This window comes from Ruditapes philippinarum, unplaced genomic scaffold (assembly GCF_026571515.1).
Source record: "Ruditapes philippinarum isolate M1 unplaced genomic scaffold, ASM2657151v2 ctg2118_1_1_1_1, whole genome shotgun sequence".
Taxonomy (NCBI): domain Eukaryota; kingdom Metazoa; phylum Mollusca; class Bivalvia; order Venerida; family Veneridae; genus Ruditapes; species Ruditapes philippinarum.
The window spans coordinates 16,417-37,377 of NW_026865794.1; the positions used below are offsets into that span (position 1 = coordinate 16,417).

Below are 20,961 nucleotides of genomic sequence, written 5' to 3' on the forward strand. Positions count from 1 at the left end.
GGCGAGCAAAGATATATCGATATATTATTTTTGATTTGTCATAAATTTTGTTACATACTCAACTTTATTTTTAATTGCAAATTCAATTGCAAATAACAAGGTTGGCTAGTTTACTTAATTTGTATAGCCCAGAAAAAGTTTGTAGGGAAATGACTATGGGTGATAAAATAAGTTTTTATTAGGAATCTAAAATGAATTACTTTATAGGTGTCTATCTGAAATAAAGAAATAAAGCGTTATAGGAATTTCTTTCAATTATAAGAGCAAGATTATTTAGTCGACTCACTATTTCATATTTTGCAACTCGCTGTTTTGTAATTATAACTTGCTCTTCCAATCTTTTGCTTGTGATAGAAATACATGTATGACAGATTGCGGTTTTACAGGACCTATTTTATTGCTCTGTTAATTGTTTGAATAAAAAAAACATTGATACATAAAAACTGCCTTGGAATTTAATATTTGTAGGTGCCAATTAATTCTCTCTTTTTTTTCTCTCTCTCTCTCCCATTTGCCTGTTTAGTAGATTTTTTAAACAGTTTTTCAGAGTTTAATAGATAACAGTTTAATGATGGATTGAATATTTTATTCATTTTCATATGGTACTAAAATTTGTTTGCCAAAAGTTGTTTTTTATATATATAGAAACTGTAATTAAATAGCGAACTTTGATAAACATTTTATCTGTATGATACTTGAATATTAAGAAATAACATTTTACTTTGAGTTTTTGTTTTAGTAATAGTAAAATTAATGTTCTTTGTTATATAATTGATGCTGTTCAGTTTCATTCCTACAAAATATAGACTGTATCATAAATACTTAAAAAATTATATGATCCAAGGGTCATATTCATAATTTAAATTTGTAAAGCTTATAAATCACCTTTAAAATTTAAATTTGTGCTGTTCAAAATATGTAATGTAGCCAAAGTACTTGCTGACTATATTTTCTTATAGAAGATAATTATTTGTACTATTATTTTATTAAAATGTTTATGAATGATTCACTTTATGAAGCATATGTTTATGCCTTTGATTTTATTGTTTTAGGGTATGTACCAAAATGTGGTCGTCCTGGAGAACAGCCAAATGTAAGTACGAAGATTTAAACAATGGAAAGGAAATTTTAGTGGTCTATTGTTAAATGTTGCCTAAATATACATAAAAACTGCAAAGAAAATCTGTTACTGGGGCATATTTATAAAATTTGTCATATATTGTGGTTCAGATAGAAATAGCCAACCTGAGGGTACCTGCCTACTGGGCGGTATTGACGCTTGCTGAGTTATCATCAATGGGCAAGTAACAGAGGGACAGATATTCTGATCTGAACAGCAAACACATGCCATATATATTTTCTCTTATATATTCTACCATATTTATTATGTACCCAACAGTGTTACATATTCAACTCAAATTTGACATATGGATATGTCAAAGGAATGGGCAGGTCAAGTTGGAATTTGGTCATGGTTTGATGATCTTTAGCTCACCTGAGCTTGCTCAGGTTGAGTTTTAAGGATCGGTGAATGTCCGTCGTCTGTCGTCCGTCGTACGTCCACAATTGCTTGTGAACACACTAGTGGTCACACTTATGACTCAATCATCATCAAACTTTGTCAGGATGCTTGTTTAGTCAATTGCTCGGATGTGTTCGAAACGGGGTCATTTCGGATGGAAAACTAGGTCACAAGAGCTAAAAATAGAAAAACCTTGTGAACACTCTAGTGGTCACATTTTTGACCCAATCATCATCAAACTTGGTCAGAATGCTTGTCTAGGTAATAGCTCAGATGAGTTCAAACATGGGTCATCTCAGATGAAAAAGTAGGTCACAGGAGCTATAAATAGAAAAACCTTGTGAACACTCTAGTGGTCACATTTTTGAACCAATCATCATCAAACTTGGTCAGAATGCTTGTCTAGTCAATTGCTTAAATGAGTTCGAACATGGGTCATTTCTTATGAAAAACTAGGTCACAGGAGCTAAAAATAGAAAACCTTGTGAACACTCTAGTGGTCACATTTTTGACCCAATCATCATCAAACTTGGTCAGGATGCTTGTTTAGATAATAACTCAGATGAGTTGGAATATGGGTCATCTCGGATGAAAAAATAGGTCACCAGACTCTAAATAGAAAAACCTTGTTAACACTCTAGCGGTCACATTTTTGCATCAATCATCATCAAACTTGGTCAGGATGCTTATCTAGTTGAAAGCTCAGATGAGTTTGAACATGGGTCATCTCAGATGAAAAGTAGGTCACCGGAGCTAAAAATAGAAAAACCTTGTTAACACTCTAGCGGTCACATTTTTGCATCAATCATCGTCAAACTTGGTCAAGATGCTTGTCTAGGTGATAGCTCGGACGAGTTCGAACATGGGTCATTTCTTATGAAAAACTAGGTCACTGGAGCTAAAAATAGAAAAACCTTGTTAACATTTTAGTGGTCACATTTTCAACTCAATTATCATCAAACTTGGTCAGGATGCTTGTCTAGGTAATTGCTTGGATGAGTTCAAATTCGCATGTAAAAACTAGGTCACCAGAGCTAATATTAGAAAAATCTTAACACTCTAGTTGCTACTGTTTTGATCCAAGTATCCTGGAAATTGGTCTGAAAGTTAGTTTTGATGATTTCTAGGTCAAGTTTGAATATGTGTCACCTGGGTAAAAAACAATGTCGCACTGCTCAAATATTGATAATCCTTGTTAACACTGTAGTGGTCACATTTTTGACTCCCCTGTCATGAGACTTGGTCAGAATGCTTGTCTAGGTAATTGTTTGGATGAGTTTGATAAGTCAAGTGAGCGATCTAGGGCCATCATGGCCCTCTTGTTTATTTATCAGTATGATTGAAACTGGGCATTATTAGAAATTTTTTCAATGTTTTGCACTCATATGATGATTTTTTTTCTAGTATATATATATATATGCCTGACACTATATATCCTGCAAAAGAAAATTTAATAAGAAAAAATTTTGTTATAAGTTGCAGTTTTAGAGTAACTATCCTGTTGGAAAATGTATAAGTCAGTTTGTTTAAACATGCACTTGATAAAACAACTTAAAGTGATACTGTTATATTCTTTTATTATTTTTTAGGCATATCCTCAATCACTAGATATATCATCAGCAGCTAAAAGTTTGATGAACAAGCTTTTTATTGACACAGATCATAGACTGGATTACCAACAAATATGGATACAAGCTCTCCATGATAAAATAGACTTGGATAATATTAGAAATGGTATTAAATTGAAAACTTCTTAAGATTTGATTTAGTGAGAAGAAGAATATAAACTTGTGTAATTAAATTTTAATATTGAACAGTTTTCTAGTAAGCATATAGAACCAATATTTTGATACATTTAACAGGTACTTATTCATATGAATTCTAAAATATTAAAAGAAAAATTGATACATATTGAAATTTTAGATTTAACAAGGTTTAGATTTGCAGAAGTTTTATTTGACTTAATATAACAAATTTCAGATAGGCTAGAAGAGAAATGTAATAGGCTAGAAGCTTCTGATAGTAGTCTGAGGTTTATCGTAGATCAGCAGAATCTGTCACTAGAACATAAAAAAGAAATGATAGAAAAACTTGAGCTTGAGAGTCAGACATACCAGCGAGAGTTAAAAGTGAGTAAAATATGAAATTACTTTATCAGTAGTATCAGCAAACTAATTTAAGTGAGATCTAGAAAATTGTATGTCAAAATTAATGTTAGCAATATGTAGAAAACTACAATTTATATAACCCAAGTAATATGCAATTTGAAAAAGTGATGCGAGTGGTATCAAGATAAATAACAAAACAAAAACTTTTGTTTTCATGGCTGACAAGGGATCTCCACTTTCGAGAGAATTGTATTTCATAGGCCTTGAGTTCTTTTTATGTCCTCCACAGAAAATATGTTCAAAATAGTCAAATTTCTCTATGATGAAAATCTTAAAGAAAAAAAAATTAAATGGTAGATTCTCATTATTTGGTTGGGAAAACATTATTGGAATTGGTGTCAAATGGCATAAAATGTATTGTAGTACCAATACACAACAAATAAATGTTCATTATCAATGGCTCAGGCTTTTAAATTTAAAATCACCATTTAGCTAATCAGCATGTGTAGTTGTGCACCTGGATATTTTCGTCTGGATATTATTAGTATTTTCAGAGTTATTGCCCTTGACTTAGTAAAATTTTGTAATTTTCAACTGGTGTCACATGTAACTCAAAAAGTATTTGACCTAGAGTCATGAAACTTTTCAGGAATGTTGATCAGCATGTGTAGTTATGCACCTGGGTATTTTTGTCTGGATATTTTTAGTATTTTCAGAGTTATAGCCCTTCACTTAGTAAAATTTTGCAATTTTCAACATGTATCGCATGTAACTCAAAAAGTAATTGACCTAGAGTCATGTAACTTTACAGGAATATTGATCAGCATGTGCAGTTGTGCACCAGGTATTTTCGTCTGGATTTATTTAGTATTTTTAGAGTTTATTGCCCTTCACTTAGAAATTTTTTGCAATTTTCAACTTGTGTGTCGCAAGTTACTCAAAAAGGATTTGACATATTCATTAAACCTTATGGGCAGGTTGCTCAGCATATTTAGATTTGCACCTGGGGTTTCGCTTGTGGATTTATCAAGTATTTGTAGAGTTATTTCCCTTGACTTACTGTAGTAAAAAGAGTGACAGGAAAGTGGCGCGGTGGAGGCACCTGTGTCCTATGGACACATTTCTAGTTTAAAGATTGCTGTTGAGTGGAATCAATATTTTATATTTAGCTTGTAAAAAATCATTTTTTATCCTATACAGCGTTTGAGCAAGCAGGTAGAAGTGCTAGTTGAGGAGCGTGCTGCCACTGAATCAAAAACAGAACATTTATCGGGAGAGATCAATGACAAGCAGACAGAAGCAGAACTGATAGTGGAAAATTTACATCAGCAACAGTTAGAAGAGTTACAGGTATTGTACTTCAAGACCAATAACCTTGTTGAGCCATTTCTTTCAAATTTTCCTAAATCATATCAAATTTCTGAAAACGTCAGATGAAGTGCCAGTGGTGGTAGAAAAAATACCTTAATAACCTTTAGAAAAACTACGATCTTTATGAATACGGCCCCTGACATTAAAAATTAGGTTAGACTTTTCTGCCTAGAGAGGATTGGTATTGGCATAAAGATATATTTACATGTACAAGTATTTATTTACTTTGTGACATAGTGCAATTACTGCAGTCATCAAAACCAGATTGTTATTATACGAGTGTTGATGGTATTTTTGTTTATTCCTTTGAAAAGAGAAACATAGTAAATTAATCTAATGTCTTGTGATAACCATTTTCACAAGTTGTCATCCTTTCATGCACTTGAAAGTACCCTTTTTCTCATCTCTTGCTGTATGGTTATGTGTGTTCACCAACACATTCTCTCAAAGTATTTAATATCTATTCAATTAAGTTGAGAAAATATTATAAACTTTATATCTAATAGGGTCATTTGAAAATGCAAATGACCACCAAATAGATTTCAAATATAATTGATCAACATGTTTGTCATATGGTATATAACTGTAGACTATTTTGGGTATAGGGTGTGATAGTACAGTTGGAAGAAGAGAAGATGGTATCTATAAGGAAGTTAGCAGGACGAGATAAACAGATTACATCATACAGGGAACAATTAGAGACCAGTCAGAAACAAGCTGCTAATCTACAGCTTATTTTAGATGAGGTTTATACCCATGTTACTATACCTTGTCATATACAGCTGAAATAACATTTTCCACTGAGACATCTTCTGATTTGTCATCAACAAAATATATTAAGCAGGCCCACTTTTCACAAAATTTTGGAGATGAAATTAAGCCCCATTCGCCCATAAAAAAATATTTAATTCTCCCCTGGTCCTTCAGGTACTGTTCCCCCAAAACAGAGAGCTCTGTGTATGAACATTCATTTTCATAAGCTTGACAAATGAATAATGCAAATATTATCAGTATTAGAATACAACACTTGGTAAACCCTTTAGCTTGTTGGCTGCAACTGATTCCCCTAAAATGATGATCCATGAAAAAAAGAAATCCATATTAGATATTTTTAGCATGATAAGGGTTAATATTTTTTCTGATAGTAGCTTGGATTATTACTGAATTTTTTCGCCATATGTGAAATAAAGAATTCCTTTATATTTCTAATGTTTTATGTTATATAAATACTTACTAAAAATGATCTATCTTTATAAAATCTTACTGAAAATGATTGAAATTAGTCAAACCACTAATGTTTATTCAAAGATTTTGTATACATGTACTTGAAATATTTTCAGACTTTGTTTATTTTCACATTTCTATAGGAGAGAATAAAGTCCAGGGATGATCAGAAACGAAATTTAGTATTGCTAGAAACAAGGGAGGTCCAGGTTGAAGACAAAAATGCTGAAATATCTGATCTTAAAAAAAGAATTCTGGTATAGTATTGCTAAAGTTATTTTTTACAAAAACAATAAATTATTATTTCCTGTGAAAGTACATGTATAATGTCTAGTTATGTCAATATAAAATGCATTATTGCTTATGATGGATTGTTCCTAACTTATGTATCCAGTATGTCTCTTTCAAAAGTCTCAACATATTATCATGAAGTTTATCAATCGGCATAAAGGAAAAGTCATCAAGTGAGTGATCTTCGGAATTGAAATGAATTGCAACATTAGAAGAAAAATTGGGATGATTATTACTTCTTATATCAAATTTATGGCTGTTCATTCTTTTTGATACCTGTTGATGGGTTTGGCCGACATACTGTATTTTACATTTTTTACAAGTAATTAAATAAATCACGTCACTAGAAGTACAATTTCCATCAAAATGCATTTCGAATGTTTCTCCAGTATTTGTACTTGTGAATTTACTATTTTCTTCATTATTTTTACAGTGAGTACATCTTTTTCTATTACACTTATTAGTTTTACCGTTCATAATCCGTTTATTTAGAGTTGAATGGGTGAGTGAATCTTGAAGATTTTTGGGACGGCTGTATGCTAAGATTGGTTTATGATTATGTAAATTTTTAACATTGTCATTTTCTGACAACATTAAAAGATCCCAGTATTTATTTATTATAAGACCAAGATGGGGAAGAGACAGATTATATGGGATAACAAATGGTATGATTTTTGCTGCTCTGTTATATTTTGGTTATTTTCCAGAGCTTCTTCTTGGGTTGAATATTTTACTTTTGCAAAAGCAGATTTCAGCTTGCTATCAGGATAATTTCTGATCTTGAAAAAAGATTCTAAATTTATTAGACATTCATGAAATTTATCATTGTCTGAAATGATACGTCTGTAACGTTTAGCTTGGCTATATGGTATACCCTCTTTACATTTATTAGGGTGGCATGAGTTATACTCCAGATATTGATGGACATCTGTAGGTTTTATATGAATTTCCGTTGATAAAGTACAATTTTCATTTTTAAGAATCTTAACATCAAGAAATGACACATTTTCTTTCGATATATTATATGTAAATTTAATTGTCGGGTGACATGTATTTAATTTGTTTATGAAATCATGTAAGGCACTTATAGAATGATCCCATATCATAAATATATCATCTAGAAAGCGGAGCCAAGTCGTAGGTTTAAGGTCATAACTGTTTAAAAAATCAGATTCTAATTTACCCATGAATAGCGATGCGTATGTAGGGGCCATAGAACTACCCATAGCGGTACCTAAAATTTGTAAATAATTTTCATTAATAAATTGAAAATGATTACTTTTAAGTGTCAATTTAAGAAGAGTGCATATTTCCTCCGTTGATAATTTACTACCACATTTTTCATTATCAAGAAAGTATTTACAAGCAGCTATCCCATCTTAATGTGGGATATTTGTATACAGTGAAGTTACATCCAAAGTAACAAGTACTGAATCTTTTGAAAGTTTAGGTAAAGATTTTAATTTACGCAAAAAATCAGAGGTATCTTTCACATACGACGGTAATGATTTCATATATGGTTGTAATATAAAGTCAAGGTATTTTGAAATATTTTCTGTAAAACTATTGCATGCAGAAACAATTGGTCTGCCTGGATATCCTATGGGTAGACTTTCATTATAATCTTTATGAATTTTGGGCAAGATATAAAATTGGGGCGTTCTTATGATGTCTGGAAAAATGTCAAATTCGCTAGTTATGTTACTGTTTATTTCCGATATCTCGTTTATACAGTTTTGAATATTAAGTTTTATTTCCTGAGACAGGTTATTGTCTAATTTTGAGTAATATTTATTATGCCCCCATTTCGAAGAAAAGGGGGTATATTGCTTTGCACTTGTCGGTCCGTCGGTCCGTAGACCAAATGGTTTCCGAGTGATAACTAAAGAACCCTTAGGCCTAGGAACTTCAAACTTGGTATGGTGATTGGTCATGACCAGTAGATGACCCCTATTGATTTTGGGGTCAAGGGGTCAAAGGTCAAGGTCACATTGACCTTGTAAGCAAAAACGGTTTCCGATCAATAACTAAAGAACCTTAAGGCCTAGGAACTTCAAACTTGGTATGGTGATTGGTCATGATCAGTAGATGACCCCTATTGATTTTGGGGTCAAGGGGTCAAAGGTCAAGGTCACATTGACCTTGTAAGCAAAAACGGTTTCCGATCAATAACTAAAGAACCTTAAGGCCTAGGAACTTCAAACTTGGTATGGTGATTGGTCATGATCAGTAGATGACCCCTATTGATTTTGGGGTCAAGGGGTCAAAGGTCAAGGTCACATTGACCTTGTAAGCAAAAACGGTTTCTGATCAATAACTAAAGAACTTTAAGGCCTAGGAACTTCAAACTTGGTATGGTGATTGGTCATGATCAGTAGATGACCCCTATTGATTTTAGGGTCAAGGGGTCAAAGGTCAAGGTCACATTGACCTCTTGGGTAAAAACGGTTTCTGACCAATAACAAAAGAACCCTTAGGCCTAGGAACTTCAAACTTGGTATGGTGATTGGTTATGACCAGCAGATGACCCCTATTGATTTTGGGGTTAAGGGGTCAAAGGTCAAGGTCACATTGACCTTGTAGGTAAAAACGGTTTCCGATCAATAACGAAAGAACCCTTAGGCCTAGGAACTTCAAACTTGATATGGTGATTGGTCATGATCAGTAGATGACCCCTATTGATTTTGGGGTCAAGGGGTCAAAGGTCAAGGTCACATTGACCTCTTAGGTTAAAACGGTTTCCGATCAATAACTAAAGAACCCTTGGGCCAAGGGACTTCAAACTTGGTATGGTGATTGGTCATGACCAGCAGATGACCCCTATTGATATTGGGGTTAAGGGGTCAATGGGCAAGGTCACATTGACCTTGTAGGTAAAAATGCTTTACAATCAATAACTTAAGAACCCTTAGGCTTAGGAACTTCAAACTTGGTATGGTGATTGGTCATGACCAGCAGATGACCTATTGATTTTGGGGTCAAGGGGTCAAAGGTCAAGGTCACATTGACCTTGTAGGTAAAAATGGTTTCCCATCAATTTACTAAAAACGCTTAGGCCTAGGAACTTCAAACTTTGTATGATGATTGGTCATGACCAGCAGATGACCCCTATTGAGTTTTGGGTCAAGGGGTCAAAGGTCAAGGTCACATTGACCTTGTAAGTAAAAACGGTTTCAGATCAAAAACTTAAGAACGCTTAGGCCTAGGAACTTCAAACTTGGTATGGTGATTTGTCATGACCAGCAGATTACCCCTATTGATTTTGGGATCAAGGGGTCAAAAGTCAAGGTCACATTGACATTGTAAGTAAAAACGGTTTCTGATCAATAACTAAAGAACGCTTCGGCCTATGAACTTCAAACTTGGCATGGTGATTGGTCATGACCAGCAGATGACCCCTATTGATTTTGGGGTCAAAGGTCAAGGTCACATTGACCTTGTATGTTAAAACGGTTTCCAATCAATAACTAAAGAACCCTTAGGCCTAGGAACTTCAAACTTGGTATTGTGATTGGTCATGACCAGCAGATGACCTATTGATTTTGGGTCAAGGGGTCAAAGGTCAAGGTCACATTGACCTTGTAGGTAAAAACGGTTTCCGATTAATTAACTAAAAACGCTTAGGCCTAGGAACTTCAAACTTTGTATGATGATTGGTCGTGACCAGCAGATGACCCCTATTGAGTTTTGGGTCAAGGGGTCAAAGGTTAAGGTCATGACCAGTAGATACTTGATAACCCTTATTAATTGTTTGATCACTGGGTCAGAAGTCATGCATAATAACCTTATCACATGACTAATTGGCTGCAGATAGGGGGCATACATGTTTTACAAACATATCTTGTTATTATTCAATTGGCGTTCCACTTCATGAATATAGTCAATTTTGTTCATTATAACTATCATATTTGATTTATCTGCTTTTTTAATAATGATAGATTCATCTTTGCAAAGTGAACGTAGTGAGTTCAATTTTTCTTTAGAAATATTTGTGCGGTATAGTTTCTTGTCATTACTTTTAAGAATTTCTTGTGTAATAGCTTCTATATAAAAGTCTAAATAAGTATCACGGCCGTTAGGGGGGATAAATGTAGACTTACGTTTATTAAAGAATGGCATTTGTTTGAATTCCTTATGTTCACTTTTATCATTATTTTCATAAAAGTATTCTTTTAGTCTACGCCGTCTTGCAAAATTATAAGTTTCTTCAGCAAGTTTAATTTTATCATGTGATTTGGGTTTTGGGCAAAATTTCAATCCTTTACCTAAAATCATATTGCAAATAAAGGAAACAGAAAAGCAGGTAGATGTGTCATCAGAGTTATTACGGTTAAATGGTACATTTCTATCAAAACTAAGGATGAAACGAAACGTCATCTAGGCTTATATGAACTAGAATCAAAACTGGATTGTATAATATGCAAAACACCTGTGTTCCACACACCATAGAAAACCAAGCAAACTCTGAATATGTGATGTTCTTAAAGTATATGTAAAGTTGTATTTGTTATGTTTACGCTAGGAATTGGGTGACAAGATTGAACAACAAGAAAGAGAGAAAGCAAACTTTGAGAGAAAGGAGGAGGACTTGAAGGAAATTATAGAGGTAGTAAATTAAAATGGCATTCAAGTTATGTTGAAAAATCACTATTGTTTGAATTGTTTTGTATTTTGAGCATTAAACATGAAATAAAACACTGACATTATTTAACGAAACGTCATCTAGGCTTATATGAACTAGAATCAAAACTGGATTGTATAATATGCAAAACACCTGTGTTCCACACACCATAGAAAACCAAGCAAACTCTGAATATGTGATGTTCTTAAAGTATATGTAAAGTTGTATTTGTTATGTTTACGCTAGGAATTGGAGGACAAGATTGAACAACAAGAAAGAGAGAAAGCAAACTTTGAGAGAAAGGAGGAGGACTTGAAGGAAATTATAGAGGTAGTAAATTAAAATGGCATTCAAGTTATGTTGAAAAATCACTATTGTTTGAATTGTTTTGTATTTTGAGCATTAAACATGAAATAAAACACTGACATTATTTAACGAAACGTCATCTAGGCTTATATGAACTAGAATCAAAACTGGATTGTATAATATGCAAAACACCTGTGTTCCACACACCATAGAAAACCAAGCAAACTCTGAATATGTGATGTTCTTAAAGTATATGTAAAGTTGTATTTGTTATGTTTACGCTAGGAATTGGGTGACAAGATTGAACAACAAGAAAGAGAGAAAGCAAACTTTGAGAGAAAGGAGGAGGACTTGAAGGAATTTATAGAGGTAGTAAATTAAAATGGCATTCAAGTTATGTTGAAAAATCACTATTGTTTGAATTGTTTTGTATTTTGAGCATTAAACATGAAATAAAACACTGACATTATTTAACGAAACGTCATCTAGGCTTATATGAACTAGAATCAAAACTGGATTGTATAATATGCAAAACACCTGTGTTCCACACACCATAGAAAACCAAGCAAACTCTGAATATGTGATGTTCTTAAAGTATATGTAAAGTTGTATTTGTTATGTTTACGCTAGGAATTGGGTGACAAGATTGAACAACAAGAAAGAGAGAAAGCAAACTTTGAGAGAAAGGAGGAGGACTTGAAGGAAATTATAGAGGTAGTAAATTAAAATGGCATTCAAGTTATGTTGAAAAATCACTATTGTTTGAATTGTTTTGTATTTTGAGCATTAAACATGAAATAAAACACTGACATTATTTAACGAAACGTCATCTAGGCTTATATGAACTAGAATCAAAACTGGATTGTATAATATGCAAAACACCTGTGTTCCACACACCATAGAAAACCAAGCAAACTCTGAATATGTGATGTTCTTAAAGTATATGTAAAGTTGTATTTGTTATGTTTACGCTAGGAATTGGGTGACAAGATTGAACAACAAGAAAGAGAGAAAGCAAACTTTGAGAGAAAGGAGGAGGACTTGAAGGAAATTATAGAGGTAGTAAATTAAAATGGCATTCAAGTTATGTTGAAAAATCACTATTGTTTGAATTGTTTTGTATTTTGAGCATTAAACATGAAATAAAACACTGACATTATTTAACGAAACGTCATCTAGGCTTATATGAACTAGAATCAAAACTGGATTGTATAATATGCAAAACACCTGTGTTCCACACACCATAGAAAACCAAAGCAAACTCTGAATATGTGATGTTCTTAAAGTATATGTAAAGTTGTATTTGTTATGTTTACGCTAGGAATTGGGTGACAAGATTGAACAACAAGAAAGAGAGAAAGCAAACTTTGAGAGAAAGGAGGAGGACTTGAAGGAATTTATAGAGGTAGTAAATTAAAATGGCATTCAAGTTATGTTGAAAAATCACTATTGTTTGAATTGTTTTGTATTTTGAGCATTAAACATGAAATAAAACACTGACATTATTTAACGAAACGTCATCTAGGCTTATATGAACTAGAATCAAAACTGGATTGTATAATATGCAAAACACCTGTGTTCCACACACCATAGAAAACCAAGCAAACTCTGAATATGTGATGTTCTTAAAGTATATGTAAAGTTGTATTTGTTATGTTTACGCTAGGAATTGGGTGACAAGATTGAACAACAAGAAAGAGAGAAAGCAAACTTTGAGAGAAAGGAGGAGGACTTGAAGGAAATTATAGAGGTAGTAAATTAAAATGGCATTCAAGTTATGTTGAAAAATCACTATTGTTTGAATTGTTTTGTATTTTGAGCATTAAACATGAAATAAAACACTGACATTATTTAACGAAACGTCATCTAGGCTTATATGAACTAGAATCAAAACTGGATTGTATAATATGCAAAACACCTGTGTTCCACACACCATAGAAAACCAAGCAAACTCTGAATATGTGATGTTCTTAAAGTATATGTAAAGTTGTATTTGTTATGTTTACGCTAGGAATTGGGTGACAAGATTGAACAACAAGAAAGAGAGACAGCAAACTTTGAGAGAAAGGAGGAGGACTTGAAGGAAATTATAGAGGTAGTAAATTAAAATGGCATTCAAGTTATGTTGAAAAATCACTATTGTTTGAATTGTTTTGTATTTTGAGCATTAAACATGAAATAAAACACTGACATTATTTAACGAAACGTCATCTAGGCTTATATGAACTAGAATCAAAACTGGATTGTATAATATGCAAAACACCTGTGTTCCACACACCATAGAAAACCAAGCAAACTCTGAATATGTGATGTTCTTAAAGTATATGTAAAGTTGTATTTGTTATGTTTACGCTAGGAATTGGGTGACAAGATTGAACAACAAGAAAGAGAGAAAGCAAACTTTGAGAGAAAGGAGGAGGACTTGAAGGAAATTATAGAGGTAGTAAATTAAAATGGCATTCAAGTTATGTTGAAAAATCACTATTGTTTGAATTGTTTTGTATTTTGAGCATTAAACATGAAATAAAACACTGACATTATTTAACGAAACGTCATCTAGGCTTATATGAACTAGAATCAAAACTGGATTGTATAATATGCAAAACACCTGTGTTCCACACACCATAGAAAACCAAGCAAACTCTGAATATGTGATGTTCTTAAAGTATATGTAAAGTTGTATTTGTTATGTTTACGCTAGGAATTGGGTGACAAGATTGAACAACAAGAAAGAGAGAAAGCAAACTTTGAGAGAAAGGAGGAGGACTTGAAGGAAATTATAGAGGTAGTAAATTAAAATGGCATTCAAGTTATGTTGAAAAATCACTATTGTTTGAATTGTTTTGTATTTTGAGCATTAAACATGAAATAAAACACTGACATTATTTAACGAAACGTCATCTAGGCTTATATGAACTAGAATCAAAACTGGATTGTATAATATGCAAAACACCTGTGTTCCACACACCATAGAAAACCAAGCAAACTCTGAATATGTGATGTTCTTAAAGTATATGTAAAGTTGTATTTGTTATGTTTACGCTAGGAATTGGGTGACAAGATTGAACAACAAGAAAGAGAGAAAGCAAACTTTGAGAGAAAGGAGGAGGACTTGAAGGAAATTATAGAGGTAGTAAATTAAAATGGCATTCAAGTTATGTTGAAAAATCACTATTGTTTGAATTGTTTTGTATTTTGAGCATTAAACATGAAATAAAACACTGACATTATTTAACGAAACGTCATCTAGGCTTATATGAACTAGAATCAAAACTGGATTGTATAATATGCAAAACACCTGTGTTCCACACACCATAGAAAACCAAGCAAACTCTGAATATGTGATGTTCTTAAAGTATATGTAAAGTTGTATTTGTTATGTTTACGCTAGGAATTGGGTGACAAGATTGAACAACAAGAAAGAGAGAAAGCAAACTTTGAGAGAAAGGAGGAGGACTTGAAGGAAATTATAGAGGTAGTAAATTAAAATGGCATTCAAGTTATGTTGAAAAATCACTATTGTTTGAATTGTTTTGTATTTTGAGCATTAAACATGAAATAAAACACTGACATTATTTAACGAAACGTCATCTAGGCTTATATGAACTAGAATCAAAACTGGATTGTATAATATGCAAAACACCTGTGTTCCACACACCATAGAAAACCAAGCAAACTCTGAATATGTGATGTTCTTAAAGTATATGTAAAGTTGTATTTGTTATGTTTACGCTAGGAATTGGAGGACAAGATTGAACAACAAGAAAGAGAGAAAGCAAACTTTGAGAGAAAGGAGGAGGACTTGAAGGAAATTATAGAGGTAGTAAATTAAAATGGCATTCAAGTTATGTTGAAAAATCACTATTGTTTGAATTGTTTTGTATTTTGAGCATTAAACATGAAATAAAACACTGACATTATTTAACGAAACGTCATCTAGGCTTATATGAACTAGAATCAAAACTGGATTGTATAATATGCAAAACACCTGTGTTCCACACACCATAGAAAACCAAGCAAACTCTGAATATGTGATGTTCTTAAAGTATATGTAAAGTTGTATTTGTTATGTTTACGCTAGGAATTGGGTGACAAGATTGAACAACAAGAAAGAGAGAAAGCAAACTTTGAGAGAAAGGAGGAGGACTTGAAGGAAATTATAGAGGTAGTAAATTAAAATGGCATTCAAGTTATGTTGAAAAATCACTATTGTTTGAATTGTTTTGTATTTTGAGCATTAAACATGAAATAAAACACTGACATTATTTATTGAGTACATGTATTATGTCATGAGAAAGGGAGTTTTTCATGTGAGCCTTGCTTAACAATTAGCATGCTTGATTCTACAGTTGTGACCATTGCATACATATATGAGCTAGCATATTTGTGCCATCTGATCATAATCTGCATCGTTCCTTATTCAGTCATTCCATGCTTTGAGACTTACCGTTAAAGGGATGGTTTTGTCCAAATTGAAAGATGGACATTTTAATTTTAGATATTTTACATGGTATAGTTTAGTAATGTCTAGGGTACTGTCTTCACAAGTTAGGCTATATCTTTACTGTTTTGGTATAATTGAAACCCCAACCAGAAGAGAAAAGATCAAATGTTGGTTATATTTGCAGAAATTAAAGAATGAGTTAATGACGAAGACAGAGAAAGCCAAATTAACAGCTGAGATGAAAGAGTCCATAGCAAACCAGGTACATGTATACCAGGAAGAGGTGCAGCAACAAAAACAAATCATTTATGTAAGTTTTTTTTTCTATTGTTGTTTGTTAAGCAAATATTGACATTTCTTATTAAAAGTTGACAAATGTTCTTTTCATGAGTTTGAGTTTGAATTTGTGCAATCTAAGAACTTATCTGAAAACTGTAGTTTAAAATGATATCATGATGTAATCACTAAGGGTATATATACTGTATACTTCCTTGGTGTAAGCTGTTTTATATTTATCATTTAGTAACATTTGTTTTTCTTTTATGCAAGTTCAATCAACAAAATATTAGTCTGAATGAAGATTGAATTTTTTTATCTGCAAAAAATGAATCTGTTTTATTTCAGCATCAAAGTTTCATGAATAATCTATAAAATAAATCACTATATTGTTGGCATATTGCCAAATTGCTTTAGGCATGAAATTGTATGTTAAGTTATTATATGTTATTCCAAAAAGTGTTTTATTAGCTCGACTATTTACAGAATAATCGAGCTAATGCACTCACCCATTTGTCGGCGTCGGCATCGGGGTCCCTGTGGTTAAGTTTTTGGGTGTAAGCTGGTATCTCCATAACTACTGAAGGGAATGGATGGAAACGTCTAGCGGTCGCATTTTTGCCTCAATCATTATCAAACTTGGTCAGGATGCTTATCTAGGTGATAGCTTGGATGAGTGCGAACATGGGTCATCTCAGATAAAAAAGTAGGTCACCGGAGCTAAAAATAGAAAAACCTTGTTAACACTCTAGCGGTCACATTTTGGCATCAATCATCATCAAACTTTGTCAGGAAGCTTGTCTAGGTGATAGCTTGGATGAGTGCGAACATGGGTCATCTCAGATGAAAAAGTAGGTCACTGGAGCTAAAAATAGAAAAACCTTGTTAACACTCTAGAGGTCACATTTTTGCCTCAATCATCATCAAACTTGGTCAGGATGTTTGTCTAGGTGATAGCTCGGATGAGTTCGAACATGGGTCATCTCGGATGAAAAAGTAGGTCACTGGAGCTAAAAATAGAAAAACCTTGTTAACACTCTAGAGGTCACATTTTTGCCTCAATCATCATCAAACTTGGTCAGGATGCTTGTCTAGGTGATAGCTCGGATGAGTTCGAACATGGTCATCTCAGATGAAAAACTAGACGACCGGAGCTAAAAATAGAAAAAACTTTGTTAACACTCTAGCGGTCACATTTTTGCCTCAATCATCATCAAACTTGGTCAGGATGCTTATCTAGTTGATAGCTCGAATGAGTTCGAACATGGGTCATCTCGGATGAAAAACTAGGTCACAAGAGCTAAAAATAGAAAAACCTTATTAACACTCTAGCGGTCAAATTTTGCCTCAATCATCATCAAACTTGGTCAGGATGTTTGTCTAGTTGATAGCTTGGATGAGTTCGAACATTGGTCATCTCGGATGAAAAACTAGGTCACAGGAGCTAAAAATAGAAAAATCTTGTTAACACTCTAGTGGCTACTGTTTTGATCCAAATATCCTGTAAATTGGTCGGAAAGCTTGTTTTTATGATTTCTAAGTCAATTACGAACATGGGTCATCTTGGATGAAAAACTAGGTCACACCGCCCAAATATGGAAAAACCTTGTTAACATTCTAGTGGTCACATTTTTCGACTCAATCATCATCAAACTTGGTCAGGATGCTTGTCTAGGTAATTGCTCGGATGAGTTCGAAATCGCATGTGAAACTAGGTCACCAGAGCTAAAAATAGAAAAATCTTGTTAACACTCTAGTTGCTACTGTTTTGATCCAAGTATCCTGGAAATTGGTCTGAAAGTTTGTTTTGATGATTTCTAGGTCAAGTTTAAATATGGGTCACCTGGGTAAAAAACTAGGTCACACTGCTCAAATATGGATAATCCTTGTTAACACTGTAGTGGTCACATTTTTGACTCACCTGTCATGAGACTTGGTCATAATGCTTGTCTAGGTAATTGTTTGGATGAGTTTGTTGGGTCAGGTGAGCGATCTAGGGCCATCATGGCCCTCTTGTTTACATAATTATGCCCCTTTTTCGACTTAGAAAATCTTGGTTAAGTTTTTGCATGTAAGCTGGTATCTCCATAACTACTGAAGGGAATGGATTGAAACTTCACACACTTGTTCTCTGTGATTATCTAAGATGATTGGCACAAGTCCCATAACTCTGATTTGCTTTTTTAGCTCACTAGAGCCGAAGGCTCAGGGTGAGCTATTAGTATCAAAGGGGGATGCTCCGGCGTCCGTCATCCATCGTCATGCGTCAACATTCGTCTTCTTCTCTGAAACTACTGGGCAGATTTACTTCAAATTTGGTCTGTAGCATCCTTGTAACAGTCACACTTGAATTTGCTCATGTCATTTCAATTGGCCCCTTTTAGGGGTCAGCAGAGCTAAAAATAGAAAAACCTTTAAGCATCTTCTACTTCAGAACCAGTAGATGGATGATCACCAAACTTTGTCTGTAGCATTCTTGGGTACTCTTTTATCAAGTTTGCTTATATTTATTTGATTAGCCCCTTTTACGGGCCACTTAAGCTAAAAATAGAAAAAGCCTTCGAAACATCATTTCCTACTGAAATAATAGAAAGATGATCACCAAACTTTGTAGCATTCTTAGGTAGTCTTTTATCAAGTTTGCTCATATTATTTTGATTAGCCCTGTTTAAGCTAAAGCTTAAATACACCAGGTCATGGCATTTCTTCAAATTATTGTTTAAACATATTTTATGCTCAAATTTAATATTAGAATATATTGACATTCCAACACTGAAAAGCAGTTGTTTCTGGTGAGCAACTCAGTGCCATCATGGCCCTCTTGTTTGAAATTAAATGTTGACACCTTATGATTGTGTAGTAATGTATAGAAAATAGCTTCTTGTTATATTGATTGGAAAAAGGGCATTTATTTCTTTATCCCTTCATTGCCATGGATGTTTGTTTGGCCTCTGTTGAGATTTCATGTGAGGCAGTTGTCCTAAGGGGTAGTCTTTTTGAAGATTGGTGATTATACTTAGTTACGGTTTGTGCCAGGAAATATTTTATAGAGGCCATTAGAGGGACACTCAAGGTCATGTAACACAAGTAAATCAACAGTGTGGCATTAACAATGTTGCTTTTATAAAACAAGTACTGATTCAACAGGCTTGAAGTTTATATCATAAGCATCTAATATTTGAAGATACATAATAAATGAGAAGGAAATTTTATCAGAAGACTACTGTAACATGTGTCTTAGTGCTACTTGTATATAGCCAAACATGACCCTGTGCTATTGACTGTTAAATTTTTCAAAATGACACTGCAATCATTGAACTATTCATGTTTCAAAATCAACACAAGCATAGTATAAAACCAGACCATTCCTAGTGTAAGGTCTTCAGCATACCTGTTTTTATACTGTGACAGTGACATACATCAGACAAAGTAAAAACAATATAAAAAAAGTGGTTTATAAAGTTTGGAAGCCAGAACAACACCTAGCCCTCTACAATTGATTGCTAAATTTTACTGTTTTTACTATTGAAACAATTCACAGATTGTTCAAAGTCAAAGCAGGCTAAGTGAAGCATTGTAAGGTACTAATGTATCTGCATTTTGACTCATGTAATGTCATGAGATTATTTTCTTGGATTTATAGACATTAGTATTTTCAATGGTTTCCATTTTCAGAGTGTAAATGTGAAAGAATTCCTGTCATTTCCATCACCAACAAAATTACACAGCATAGGTGGTGATCTTTCTGCATCAGTTAGGCAAGAATTAGGGGTATGTTTCTACTTCATGTTTAATATAGAATAGGAAATGTTTTTATAGAAAAGTTGAATAAAACTTTCATTGATCTGAATGTAGTAAGAAGTATGTTGTTGACTTTTAAAGTTGTGACAAGTTAAAGAAATGTCATGTAGACTTGTTGTGCTTGACCAGAAAATAAAATACAAATATGTGTAAATATTAATTGAAATAATATGGGGCAAACTTTAGGGTGGTTTAGTTTTGTATTTTGTTTTGAAATGTCATTTAAAAATCTTCTGTCTATATAATAAACTGCTTTTGTGTGTGAAATAATGTTCAGAGGATCTTTAAGAGTTTTTTCTGCCATAATTTGATCTAAAAGTTTCTCTACAACCTTAATGATATTGACAGTACTATAAAGCTACCAACATATAACTGCTATGTTATATTTTAATATCATGACTAGATTATTTCATTTTTGCTCCACTGTACATATATATATTAGAGCTATCCTACCAAAGGGCATTTGCTTCAGTGTCACACTTTGGTTATGTTCTTTTTTGTACTTGTCCACTTTTTCACTGAAACCTTAGATATTGCTTTGAAATGTAAAATAGTAATATGAAACTATCATATCTATATCTAGGCAATGGTACATGATAGACGTGCTCATAATATTTTTCTTTTTCATCTGAAAATAGCCATAGCTCTACTTGATATCTTTTGAGTACAATTATTTTGCATCAGTGTATTTATATTTGTATTTCTTTCAATTACAGGATGACATAAAAGATATAGATAAAACAGTTGCCACCTTGATAAGAGTAAGTATATGGTACACTTGTAGATAGTAACAAAAATATTTATACATGAAGAATTTAACACAAGTCTTTTTGAAAAAGGGAAAAATATTAAAAATATTTCTATGAATATACATGCAAAAATTTATACAGGGGGCTTGTATTTTGCGGTTTTATCCATAAACATTTTGCCACGAGAATTTAAAGGAGGCGAAGAGGCAAATGCAAATATAATTTTCAAAACTGTTGTCACATCTAAA

At 33.1% G+C, this 20,961-nt stretch overlaps 2 protein-coding genes across 2 annotated transcripts in view; both read left to right on the forward strand.

The window, feature by feature from the left end:
* Window positions 1-913: 913 nt before the first annotated feature.
* LOC132730359 (trichohyalin-like) lies at window positions 914-13,439 on the forward strand. The gene is made up of 13 exons (XM_060716269.1): window positions 914-1,093; window positions 3,112-3,256; window positions 3,503-3,651; window positions 4,831-4,980; window positions 5,607-5,747; window positions 6,369-6,482; window positions 11,039-11,122; window positions 11,384-11,467; window positions 11,729-11,812; window positions 12,074-12,157; window positions 12,419-12,502; window positions 12,765-12,848; window positions 13,110-13,439. Exons 1-13 carry the CDS (start codon window positions 992-994, stop codon window positions 13,203-13,205), a joined length of 1,401 nt encoding a protein of 466 aa, XP_060572252.1. The 5' UTR covers window positions 914-991; the 3' UTR covers window positions 13,206-13,439.
* LOC132730360 (uncharacterized) overlaps window positions 13,351-20,961 on the forward strand; it is a 34,857-nt gene continuing 27,246 nt past the window's right edge. Inside the window, exons 1-10 of the mRNA XM_060716270.1 lie at window positions 13,351-13,404; window positions 13,455-13,538; window positions 13,800-13,883; window positions 14,145-14,228; window positions 14,490-14,573; window positions 14,835-14,918; window positions 15,525-15,608; window positions 16,072-16,197; window positions 19,839-19,934; window positions 20,681-20,725. Coding sequence (XP_060572253.1) covers window positions 13,351-13,404; window positions 13,455-13,538; window positions 13,800-13,883; window positions 14,145-14,228; window positions 14,490-14,573; window positions 14,835-14,918; window positions 15,525-15,608; window positions 16,072-16,197; window positions 19,839-19,934; window positions 20,681-20,725 — 825 coding nt within the window. The remainder of the gene's footprint in view (window positions 13,405-13,454; window positions 13,539-13,799; window positions 13,884-14,144; window positions 14,229-14,489; window positions 14,574-14,834; window positions 14,919-15,524; window positions 15,609-16,071; window positions 16,198-19,838; window positions 19,935-20,680; window positions 20,726-20,961) is intronic.

Bases quoted from the DNA above. Each gene is read 5' to 3' on its own strand.
- LOC132730359 (XM_060716269.1), top strand. From the start codon at position 992: ATGTTTATGAATGATTCACTTTATGAAGCATATGTTTATGCCTTTGAT. The intron at 4,981-5,606 runs GTATTGTACTTC...TTTTGGGTATAG, and splicing joins AACAGTTAGAAGAGTTACAG to GGTGTGATAGTACAGTTGGA. The intron at 11,468-11,728 runs GTAGTAAATTAA...TGTTTACGCTAG, and splicing joins ACTTGAAGGAAATTATAGAG to GAATTGGGTGACAAGATTGA.